General features: G+C 41.8%; 1 protein-coding gene across 4 annotated transcripts in view; it reads left to right on the top strand.

Annotated features, from left to right (window-relative positions):
- Nucleotides 1-11,711, top strand: part of TSHR (thyroid stimulating hormone receptor) — a 48,268-nt gene extending 36,557 nt beyond the window's left edge. For all 4 annotated transcript variants that reach the window (XM_083375330.1, XM_083375332.1, XM_083375331.1 and 1 more), the window contains 2 exons: nt 9,265-9,453; nt 10,130-11,711. In XM_083375330.1, the coding sequence (XP_083231456.1) occupies nt 9,265-9,453; nt 10,130-11,546 (1,606 nt within the window). In that variant the 3' untranslated portion in view covers nt 11,547-11,711. The remainder of the gene's footprint in view (nt 1-9,264; nt 9,454-10,129) is intronic.
- The last annotated feature ends 1,174 nt before the right edge of the window (nt 11,712-12,885 follow it).

The following is a 12,885-nucleotide window of genomic DNA, read 5'->3' as shown; positions in this document are numbered from 1 at the left end:
TACCTTTACAATGCCATTAGCTACTCTTCTTCTTCCCTAGTCATAATACTTTATTTATCCTCAAATTTAAGCAAGCAATGAGGCAGAAGAAACTGAAATCAACAATTCTTTTATGAATGAGAAGAAAGATCATGTATTTGTTCCCCTTTGCAATAGAACTTAGTGAGCTTTCCGAGGCCCAAAAGAGTTACGGTACTTTACTGTGTGAGCCAACGCTGCTGCCTCAGCTCTAAATAGAGAGCTCGAGATCTGGATAAATTCAGCAAAAACAAAATGAGCTTAATACCTTGATCATATTGTGTGACATGTACTGTTCCAAATTCATTTGTGATATTATGACCACAGATGAAATATTTATTCCAGTTCTAAACTTGCTTCCCTAAAGAGGCTCTCTCTTCCTGAGGATAGCTATCAGCAATTGGAGAAATACAGAAAAATAGTCAAATACTCTCTAACATCAGTAGATTTGGCATATTTCATGGTGACTCACATTTTTGCATCAACATAGAAATAATTTATTGAACATTCACACAGCGGTACTAATTTATTTTGGGGTTAGCATACAAACTCAGAGGGAGAATAGATTTAATTCACTAAATATATTTGATTGCATAATCAATGCAGGAGCAATCATTCACTTACAGAAAGGAAAAATTATGTGATTAACATGTTTGTTTCTAGCATGTAAATGGGTTCATTACTTCTAAATATCTAAATTACAAAATAAAAAGAGAATGGAAAACAACATTTATCAGCTATGGCAAGGAAAATGATGCCAGGAAAACGTCAGGAACCGACAGCTAAATAATCAAAGGAAGCAGTTAAAAGGAGGAAACTTGAGGCAAAATCGATAGACTCCTACAGAAAAAATGGTAAATGTTGGATAGACATATGAAAAAGATGTGAAAAAGTTGTAGGTCCAGGAGAACAGGGTAGAAACACAAATATGTTTTTCTAGGAGTTGTTAAAGATGCAGTTAGTATGTTGCACAAGATAAAAGCTAGACTAGATTCTATTCTTGACATACTGTTTTGGATCTCAATGTAAATAAATCAGATATAGGTCCCTTATTATCTATCAGCTTACCTGCCTGTCTAGAAACTATGAATAACAAGACCTTGGAGAAGTGTACTTTACTTAAAAGCTTCTCTGCCATTTTCTGCATGTGTAAAACACACACACAAACACACACACACACACACACACACACACACATATTAAAAAGGTAAAAGATTTCCCCTGTCCAGTGATGTCCAACTCTAGGAGGGCGGTGCTCATCTCTGTTTCTTAACCCAGGGAGCCAGCATTATTTGAAGACATTTCTGTTGTCATGTGGCCAGCATAACTATATGCTGAGGCACATGGAACGCTGTTATCTTCCCAACAAAGTGGTGCTTATTTATCTACTTGCATTTGCATGCTTTCAAACTGCTAGGTGGCAGGAGCTGGGGCAGGTAACGGGAGTGCACCTTGTTGTGTGGCACTGGGATCTTGAACCTGGGGTGACAAGCTCAGCATCTTTAACCACTGAGCTATCCCACCCCTATATACATACATACATACATATAAGTTTGCATGTATGTATGTTGTAGAAACTAGGTCTCAAAAACTGAGATCTGGTTTTATGTTAGCAATCATGGAAATGTAAAACCATAGCTAGTAAAATCCCAAATAACAAAGGTCATCTATATTGAAACACATATGAGCAGCCTTCTTACACAGTGCAAGGCTTTTTTCTCTCTCTGGGTGTAGTTCCATCAGGTTTAGAGAAGGCACCATTAATAGGCACCACTAGAACAGAGGTGCCAAAGCATCTTACAAAAGCAACGAGGATCAAGTAAAGGCTGGATCAGTCTCAGAGCTTGAAGCTGAATTCTTGGACAGTTATTATCATTCCAAAAGAAATTTCCATTAGATTACCCTAGAGCAAGGATCAAAAGTTGTATCCTGCCAAAGAGACTCATGCAGCCTTCCCAACATCCTTGTGAGACACAAAAAGCAGCTTTTATGACCATGCCAATTTTCAGGCTGTATTTAGCCATGCAAACTTTACGTCTATCTATTTTGTCTAAAGAAATCCTTATAGCTTTAATTTTCTTTTCTTTTTAATTGGGATGCTCAGAGTGGCTTCAGCACTGTTCATCCAATCAACCTTTTTTTAAAGTGCAAACATTAGATGAGAATAATAATATTTATACTGTAGACTAATATTCTGGAAGGTGAACTTCACATTCCACCACTATGAAATCATGGAATATGAAAGGAGTAACTTACTTGGGAATAGAAAAAATCCAATAAATATTAAGCTTCTGCTTTGCTCATCTAACTATTCCTCTTAGCAGGCTTATTATTGTATTGGTTTGTACACAGAAGCACCTAAGGAATGACTTGAGAACTTTAGATTCTTCTGAATTTTAAAGAATGTCAGCGTGATTAGTTAAGCAAAGTTTAATTTAAGAAAGTCATAGACAGAATTAAACAGCTATGTGTTTGTAAATGTGTATGTTGCTTGTAATTGATTATAAAGCTCTGTGGTGGCGAACCTATGGCATGGGTGCCACATATTTTTTTTATTTATTTTTTATTTATTTAATCCCATTTATATCCCGCCCTTCTCCGAAGACTCAGGGCGGCTTACAATTTAAGCACAAACCAATGTGCTTAGCAATAGCCTTCATTCTATGTATATGCCTGCTTATTAGGGCTTTCATACACCCCCCCAAGCGGCATTATTACAAAGTCAGCTTAATTGCCCCCAACAATCTGGGTCCTCATTTTACCTACCTCGGAAGGATGGAAGGCTGAGTCAACCTTGAGCCTGGTGGGATGCGAACCTGCACTAATTGCAGGCAGCTGGTGTTACTTAAGGAGGCATTAGCCCACTGCTCCACCAAGGCCTCAGGTTCAGTTCTTTTTTCTGCCATGGAAACATACAACCCAAGCTACCAAATAAGGTTGTGGTTAAGTGGTAAATTTGAGGAGCAAGTTCCAAGATTGCAACCTGGAGCTCTTAGTGATAAAGTACGATGACAATTGAATTTTTAAAAATGTATGGTTTTTTTATTAAAAAATGGTTTATATAATAGCAACAGAGATAAAAAGATATGCATATAGTACAAAGTACAAAGATAGTACAAAATATTCATTGCTAAAAGTATTACTGTCTTACATAATGCCTTAAGCAATTACTGTTTCCAATCTCAATAGTACCAAAGATGCTAAAAAGGCAGGCATAAGGGCACATGTGAACTAACAAATGGGAAGACATCCAAGTCATTTTCATTGTGAAAAGAGAGAATGAGAGAGAGAGAGAGAGAGATTTTGCAATTTTTCAGTGACTTTAATTTACTTTCAGATGAACTGGATTATTCTTATAATTGTTTTGCGTGGCTTGTAAATTATTTTGAATGTATTAACTTTGATTTTCTTTAAAGAATAAAAAAAGTTTTCCTTTTTTTTCTTAGCTGTGTGATAATATTATTTTGAAGTTTAAAATTTTCAAATTTAAAGTCAACAGGCCAAAGATAACTCAGAAATACTAAGTCAAGCAAAAGTTTAAAAATATTTTTCCGGTTAAAAACAACCATAGTACTGGATGTCAGCTGCCTCTTGGCATAAAAATTCAGTGAATTTCTGTCTAAAAGTTGGAGAAAGAGGGTGTCAAGCAACAGAATTGAGGAAGGTCATGCCAAAAGTAGCCGCTTGCTACTTTATTGACAAGGCTGCCCCCTGTGCTGGTTTCGAGCCGCTGCCGGCGACGGAGGCGGTTATGGTGACGGCGTCCTCGGGCTGCTCTGGGCGGTGGAGAGGACGACCATGGCGACAGCGACTCGTTTGGTTCCGGCTGCTTGAGGTGATGGCGGTGACGGTGATGGCGATGGCGGCGTCTTCGAGGCCTGCTGGCCTGTTTTACCGGCAGCAACGATGGCTGTGGCAACGGTGGCGACATAGCGGACTACCAACTTATTTATTAATTTATTTATTAATTGTCCATCTGCCTCCTTTTTTTTTCCCCTTTGGACTGGGACGGACCTGGGCACAAGCCACAGTGGGAGAGCGGCTACTTCTAGTTTTGGGTGACTTCAATCTACCATCCCTGGGAGGGTCATCTGAGTTAGCCCGGGAGTTCATGGCTTCCATGACGGCCATGGACCTGACGCAGGTAATTTCTGAACCAACTCATGAGGGAGGCCACACCCTTGACTTAGTTTTTTTATCTGGACGGTGGTTGGATGATCTTGGTGGGGGCTCTCCATTTATTATGCCCCTGTCATGGACCGATCATCACCTCCTGTGGCTGGTCTTCCGTCTTGCCACCCCCCACCATGGGGATGCGGAACCTACTAGATGGTACTGCCCCAGACACTTAATGGACCCTCTCGGGTTCCAGGCAGCGCTGGGATCCCCACCTGCCTCCGTCGCTCACAGCTCGGCGGATGCCTTAGTGGAAGCCTGGGAAAGGGCAGCCACTGAGGCACTGGACCGAGTTGTACCCCTGCGGCCCCTGACCCAGTGCAGATCCCATCGAGCTCCATGGTTCTCCGCGGAGCTCCGGGAGATGAAGTGTCGGAAACGGGGCCTAGAGAGCTGCTGGAGGTCCAGCCGATCCGAATCCGATCGGTTGCGGTTAAGAACCTATGTTAGGTCTTATCTCGCAGCGATGAGGGCAGCGAGGTGCAATTACTTCTCTGCCCTCATCGCGTCCGCAGATAATCGCCCGGCCGCCCTGTTTAGGGTGACTCGCTCCCTCCTTAATCAGGAGGTGAGGGAGGATCCCTTGCAGGGTCGTGCTGAGGAGTTTGGTCAACATCTGTCGGATAAAATCGCTCGGATTCAGACCGGTTTGGACTCCAGCTGGGCAGAGTCTGACGATCAGGACACGGGGGGTCTTGTCAATGTTATCTGGGAGGAGTTTGATTCTGTGACCCCTGATGAAGTGGACAGGATTATGGGGAGGTTGAGCTCCACCACATGTTTATTGGATCCGTGCCCTTCCTGGCTGGTTTATGCAGCCAGGGAGAGGACACGAGGCTGGTTCCAGGCGGTGATATCTGCTTCTTTGAGTGAGGGTAATTTCCCCACCGTCTTGAAGGAGGTGGTGGTGAGACCTCTCCTCAAGAAGCCTGCCTTGGACCCAGCTCTCTTGAACAACTTTCGTCCAGTCTCCAACCTTCGCTTTCTTGCGAAGGTTGTTGAGAGTGTGGTGGCGCATCAGCTCCCTCTGGTCCTGGATGAAGCGGATTATCTGGACCCGTACCAATCGGGTTTCAGGCCCGGGTACAGCACGGAGATGGCATTGGTCGCTCTGGTGAATGATCTCTGGAGGGCCCGGGATAGGGGATATTCCTCTGTCCTGGTCCTATTAGACCTCTCGGCGGCTTTCGATACCATCGACCATGGTATCCTGCTGCGGCGTCTCAGGGGATTGGGAGTGGGAGGCACAGTACTTCGGTGGTTCTCCTCCTATCTCCTGGGACGTTCGCAGTCGGTGTTGGCAGGGGGGCAGAGATCGGCCCCTAGGTCTCTCGTTTGTGGAGTTCCTCAGGGTTCGGTTCTCTCACCTCTCCTGTTCAACATCTACATGAAACCGCTGGGTGAGATCATTCGTGGTTTTGGAGTTGGGTATCATCAATATGCTGATGATACCCAACTTTTCATTTCGACCCCAAACCACCCCAGTGATGCCCTCGCTGTGATGTCCCGTTGCCTGGAGGCGGTTCGGGTCTGGATGGGGAGGAACAGACTTCAACTCAACCCTGACAAGACTGAGTGGCTGTACATTCCGGCATCCCGGGACATTCAAAACGTTCCATCACTTTCTATGGGGGGTGAGTCTTTACCCCCCGTAGATAGGGCTCGCAACTTGGGAGTCCTCCTGGATGCACGGCTTACCTTAGAAGATCATGTAATAGCCGTGACCAGGGGGGCTTTCGCACAGGTTCGCCTGGTGTGGCAGTTGCGGCCCTATCTAGACCGGGAGGCCCTGTGTACGGTCACTCATGCGCTCGTGACCTCTCATCTTGACTATTGCAATGCTCTCTACATGGGGCTTCCCTTGAAGACCACTCGGAGGCTCCAACTGGTACAGAATGCGGCCGCGAGAGTTGTCTTGGGAGTTTCCCGGTACTCCCATGTTACACCTTTGCTCCACGAGCTACATTGGTTACCAGTTGTCTTCCGGGTGAGGTTCAAGGTCTTAGTGATGGTTTTTAAGTCCTTACACCTGCTGCCGGCATCGACTCCCCTCCGCCCCATGCGTTCCCACAGAGAGGGCCTCCTCAGGGTGCCTCCAGTCAGAGAATGTCGTCTGGTGGCCCCCAGGGGGAGGGCTTTCTCTGTGGGCGCTCCGGCTTTGTGGAATCAGCTGCCGGTTGAGCTCCGGATGGCACCGGATCTCCGCTCCTTCTGGCGTGGGTTAAAGACCCATTTATTTGAACAAGCTGGCCTGGCCTGATGGGGAATTACTTAGGGTTTTAATATTTATATATATCTTTTACTCTTTTTATTGTGGGCAATAATTTAATTCTCTTTTTAACTTTTGTATTTTTGTAGTTTTAAGATATGCCCTGTTCACCGCCCTGAGTCCTTCAGGAGAAGGGCGGTATAAAAATTTAAATAAATAAATAAATAAATAAATAAATAAATAAATAAATAAAATGGTGGATGATGGAGAAATTGCTAACCATTTTGGTGATGGTTGGAAAGAAAAGGTCGTTAGGACAAATTCTAAAGTTATACTTGTTTAGGCTGCACATATACTTTTAAGAAAGAGACACTGTGGCTCAGTGGGTTAGGACGCTGACTAGTCAATCAGAAGGTTGGCAGTTTGGCGGGTCGAATCCCGAGTGCCGCGTAACAGAGTGAGTGCCTGTTACTCGTCCCAGCTTCTGCCAACCTAGCAGTTTGAAAGCACGTAAAAATGCAAGTAGAAAAATAGGGACCACTACGGTGGAAAGGTAACAGCGTTCCATGCGCCTTTGGCGTCTAGTCATGCCGGCCACATGACCATGGAGACGTCCTTGGACAAGCACTGGCTCTTCGGCTTTGAAACGGAGATGAGCACCAGCCCCTAGAGTTAGAAACGACTAGCACACATGTGCGGGGGAACCTTTACCTTTACCTTATACTTTAAAAAATCCTAGACTCTAGACACTCTAGTATAGGAGGCTAGGAGTGCATTATTCTTTGTACAGAATATAGTTCTTAGGAAGAAACTGGTTCAGCTATAAACAAAACCATGTAGGACCAATAAGGGAGAATAGTTGTAGATCAGGGTCGAGATGAGGGGTTCTAGGTGCTATTTGAGCTTGCTTGTTTTATTGCAGAAATTTCATTACCCAACTAGATAACATCATCAGTGCCAGTAAGGAGTGCTGTTTGCTGTCAGTTGACATTTTGGTGGCTTGCCTGTCAGTGTTGGTGGGGGTGGTCTTAGAGATTTCTTTACTGTTGGCTCTTTAGCAGTTTCTTGATTGGGGTATTACTTGATTGTTGGTCTGAATGCATCCATGAACACCAATTAGCAGTCAGAAGACATGATGAAAATTCTTTAATTTCACAACATATAGACAAATTTATCCATAGTTTCAATTGGAAAAATGTGACAATCCTAGACCAGGCCAAATCCAAAAATGCCAGGGAATTTCTACAAGCACTCTGACAAATCAACTATCAAATAGACACATAGATATTAACAACATCTATAGATTATGCAAAAGAGACAATCAGCCAGCCCAAAGAAGAAAAAGACTCCAGCATCTCTCCACCAGTAATCAGCAGTCAGATCAGCATAGATTAACTCCAAGGTCAACTTCAGACCAACAATCAAGTATGCAATACCCCAATCAAGAAACTGCCAAAGAGCCATTAGTAAATATCCCAACCAAACAATCCCTAAAACCACCCCCACCCATCCAGACAGGCAAGACACCAGAATATAAACTGACAGCCAATAGCACTCCTTAAAGGTAAAGGTAAAGGTTGCCCCGCACTTGCGTGCTAGTCATTTCCAACTCTAGGGGCCAGTGCTCATCTCCGTTTCAAAGCCGAAGAGCCAGCACTTGTCTGAGGACATCTCTGTGGTCATGTGGCTGGCATGACTAGACGCCAAAGGTGCACAGAACACTGTTACCTTCCCACCATAGTGGTCCCTATTTTTCTACTTGCATTTTTATGTGCTTTCGAACTGCTAGGTTGGCAGAAGCTGGGACGAGTAACAGGCGCTCACTCTGTTACGCGGCACTCGGGATTCGACCCACCAAACTGCCGACCATTTGATCTACAAGCTCAGCGTCCTAACTCCCTGAGCCACTGCTTAACAACAACAACAACAACAACAACTTTATTGTCACTTTGAATGTACACCAATCAGCATACATCAAAATGAAATTATGTTGCATACAACTCTCAAAGGATCACCACCTCCGATATACACTCCTTGTTCGTGGCCAGCTCAAGTTTCAGATCATCCATTTTAGTCTCTAGGGAGCGAACGATGGCAAACAGGACAGATGGAAATGGGGCTCCATGTGGATTAGCCCTCAAATTAGCTTGTATTCCTGCACGACAACCTTGCCTTCTTTCCTTTTTCTGATCCTGACTCTTCCACCTTTTCCTTAAAGAGGACTTGCTTCTTTTTGCCCCTGGAGCACGCTGCCACCACCACCACCAACTCCTCCAAAAGCCTCTCTCCCATCCTCTGTGCCTGCCGACAGCCTCATCCAGTTCCTTTGCTCCATAAGCCCCGGGACTTCTTCCCCTCTACCTCCTTTGGAAACAGCTCTGATATGCAATAGAATCCATCATTGGGCCAGCAGTCAGATCTTGCTGCTGGCAGAACAAATTCAAACAGCGCCAATGAATTTTAATGGTCTCACCAACAGTTCTGAAACAGCTAGAAACTGCCAGCAATGAAATGTCAGCAAGAAAACAAGCAAGCTTAGAGAGCACCAAGGACTCCTCAAGACCATTTAGGCTTTGGTTCTACATGTGGCTCTTAATTTCTGTGTTTGTTAATTGTTCTAAAGCATGGGTAGGCAACTTCGGCTCTTTTATGACTCATGGACTTCAACTCCCAGAATTCCTGAGTCAGCTATGCTGACTCAGGAATTCTGGGAGTTGAAGTCCATGAGTCATAAAAGAGCCGAGGTTGCCTACCCCTGTTCTAAAGCATTTGACAGTTGTATGGCATGTAAATTAAATAAAGATTCATGAAACATTTTTATCAGAAACTGACATTAATTTTCCCTCTGTGTATATCTTCAGTGATGTCTCCCGGACATGTATCACTACATTTCCAGCAAAAGGATTAGAAAACCTGAAAGAACTGATGGCTCAAAATACCTGGACTCTAAAGAAATTCCCCCCAGTAAAAACTTTTCCTTATCTAACTTATGCTGCTCTGTCATACCCAAGTCACTGTTGTGCTTTCAAGAATTGGAAGAAAGCTAAAGGGTAAGTTTTAAAAATGATATTAAATTCTAAATGGGTTAGAATCCAACTACCTAAGGAATTTTATTCTGGCTCATAAACCTGCTCAACAATAGAAATGTACTTTCGGAAACCTCTTCAACCTTTCTCCACATCAGAAATGATGCAAATGAAAGAGCAAACATTTGTAATGGCACTCAGACTTTCAAATTCTCTCCATAGAAAGTCGTGTTTATTTAAGCACCAAATGAAGTCCACCTCTTCACCGTGGATTAAATTAAATACTGTTTGAACTTCTTTAAAGCAGATTTTATACTCAGTGGCGGCTGCAATTTAATAAGATTAGATCGCATTTGTTCTGAAGCATGATTCTTACAGTAAAACTGTATAAAAGAATTTTATAAAGGCAAGGAAGCATAGCAATTTGTTATAATAAACAGAAATAAAAGCAAATGCAGTGTGATAACACTAAAGTATAATTAAATAGGTAATAGCTTTCTTAAAGGGACAGTTGTCTAATCAAAATGTTGTTATCATAATTAGAAAGAGCTTAGAAATGTAGCTTAATTCCAACACTAGAATGCTGCATTTTTCTCAAATAATATTGCCTTAGCTCACAATAAATAGTCCCCGGTGATTAATTTGCCTGCTCTAGATAAACTACATATTTTATTAATCATGCTTTCTATTGCTTTTTTAGAATCTTGGAGTTCCTGCTATGTAATCAAACTAACAATCTCAGCATTCGCAAGAGAAGATCTTCCAGTACCTTCAGGACTCCTTTCTATCAAGATTATGCAGAAGATTATTCAGATCACACTGATGCTGTTCACGATGAGAATTCCAAATTTAGAGACCTTCATGGAAATTCCCATTATTATGTCTTCTTTGAAGAACATAACAATAGAGAAGATGGATTTGGTCAAGAACTCAAGAACCCCCAAGAGAATATTGTGACTTTTGATAGTCATTATGACTATATTATCTGTACAGGTAATGACGATATTAGTTGCATCCCAGGGCCTGATGAGTTCAACCCCTGTGAAGATGTAATGGGGTACAGATTTCTGAGGATAGTGGTATGGTTTGTAAACTTGCTAGCCATTGTGGGCAATGTTTTTGTTCTCGTTATCTTACTCACTAGCCACTACAAGTTGACTGTTCCACGGTTCTTGATGTGTAACTTGGCTTTTGCTGATCTTTGTATGGGATTGTATCTTCTCTTGATTGCTTCTGTGGATCTTTATACTAGATCAGAGTATTATAACTATGCCATTGATTGGCAAACTGGGCCTGGTTGTAGCACAGCTGGCTTTTTTACTGTCTTTGCTAGTGAGTTATCAATCTTTACTTTGACTACAATCACCCTGGAACGGTGGTATGCTATTACGTTTGCCATGCGCTTAGATAAAAAAATTCGTCTTTGGCATGCATCTTTTATTATGTTGGGTGGTTGGCTGATATGTTTCCTTCTTGCCCTCTTACCACTGATTGGAGTCAGTAGTTATGGAAAAGTTAGCATCTGCCTTCCCATGGACACTGAAACACCTGTAGATCAAGCTTACATTATAATTATTTTACTGTTGAACATTGTTGCTTTCATCATCATTTGTGCTTGCTATATTAAAATTTATATTACAGTACGGAATCCCCAATACAAGTCAGGGGACAAAGATACAGTCATTGCAAAAAGGATGGCTGTGCTAATTTTTACTGACTTTTTATGTATGGCACCGATCTCATTCTATGCCTTATCCGCTGTTATAAATAGACCCTTGATAACAGTCAGCAACTCAAAAATTCTGCTGGTCTTGTTCTATCCACTCAACTCTTGTGCTAACCCATTCCTTTATGCTATCTTTACCAAAGCATTCCGAAGAGATATCTTCATTTTGCTTAGCAAATTTGGGTTATGTGAACATCAGGCTCAACTCTATAGGGGCCAAACAGTCTTCCCTAAGAACAGCAGTGGTTCTGGCCATCATAAGGGCAACTGTGGAGTCCATAAACTTTCTAGCCATCAAAGCCACCCTCATGGTGTACTTGGAGGTTACCAGTCTGCAGTGGTGCTACATATTCAAGAATCCATGGAAAATAGTAAGCTGTCTATATTATAGCACATCACTACGGAAAATAATATTTGGATATTGGAAATCCTCATTATATCCTATTATAAAGGGAATGAATTCTTTTGGTAGGAATTTTTAAGATACATTCCGCTTTCCTATGAACCATCTATATAAAACTATAAGTTTAAAACTGTCAGAAAAGTTGTAGTAGCTCAGACCAAGCACTTTTTGAGTTCAATTGTCTGTTTATATAATGCCATGCATTTATTACAGAAAATCCATAAGAAGGATAAGGACAATGATACATCCCTCAGCAATCACTCTGTTCCTCAGGAGAGGGTATTAAGAAATATACTGGAAGCATAATATATAGCCCTGTTAACCAGCCACTTGTAGCCTTATTGTTTATAAATTTCATTAACACTTTAATGCCATCAAATTGGCAGTCATCAGTACAATTTGAAGAAGTGAACTGCACTGTAGGACAAAGTGCTTTTTTCTGTGAATTATGTAGCTTGAGTAAAAGAACTTTGATTGTACTATGAAAAAAGAAAGCCTCCCCATTCATTTATCAAATGTACAATTATTTACTCTCTTGTCTTTTAAGAGATTTACACATTTTAATCCTGTCTCTCAGGAGATTTGCTTCAATCTCTATCATTTTATTTTCCTGGTATGTTTTCCAGTCATTTTGAAGGTATAGTGATCAATTATTCAGTGTTTTACATATGTTCACACTGTCATCTTGTATAAAGCTGTAATGTAATTAGTAGATTTATTTTTATTAATTTCTTTCCTACTAATGTCCTACACAGAGTTTGCAAATTTTGCAACAACATAGCAGGACAACATTTTCACGAAATTATTCCTTACAAGGTTCATTTCCAGAACAGACATGAGACCCAAAACATCTCATCACCATGTATGTGAATATGTGATCAGGGGTTTTTGTTGTTATTTTTATCCCATCTCTCTTGCTTCCTTAGAACAAGATTTGCTGTTTTAAAACCTAGATCTCTTGGAGAACATTTTCTGTTTTATTGCTTTGAATAATTTGATGTCACATTCAAACTTGACCAGGTCAATGTTCATTTTACTTCAGATAATTTATCACAAGATAAAAAAAACTTGACAGATTTTGGTAGGATAGCCTTGTTTATATTATCTTTAGACACCTCTTTTGGTTGCATACCTGGTGTTGCCTCACAGTGCGAGATGAGCAGTACATAAATTTGATAAATGAATACCTCTCCTGGGTTGATAGCATCTTGGGTAGGAAGGAGCTAGTTCTTCTTGTAGTAAACAAGCGTCTTGTAAGTAGAAATACCAACCATTTATGGGCAAGTGACCGATTGCAACCATTTTTGTAAGAATGCTCACCTCTCAA

This window comes from Vipera ursinii, assembly GCF_947247035.1.
Source record: "Vipera ursinii genome assembly, chromosome: 1".
In the NCBI taxonomy this organism is placed as follows: Eukaryota; Metazoa; Chordata; class Lepidosauria; order Squamata; family Viperidae; genus Vipera; species Vipera ursinii.
The sequence above is the reverse complement of the archived record's forward strand: the minus strand, read 5'-3'. Positions and strand labels throughout refer to the sequence as shown.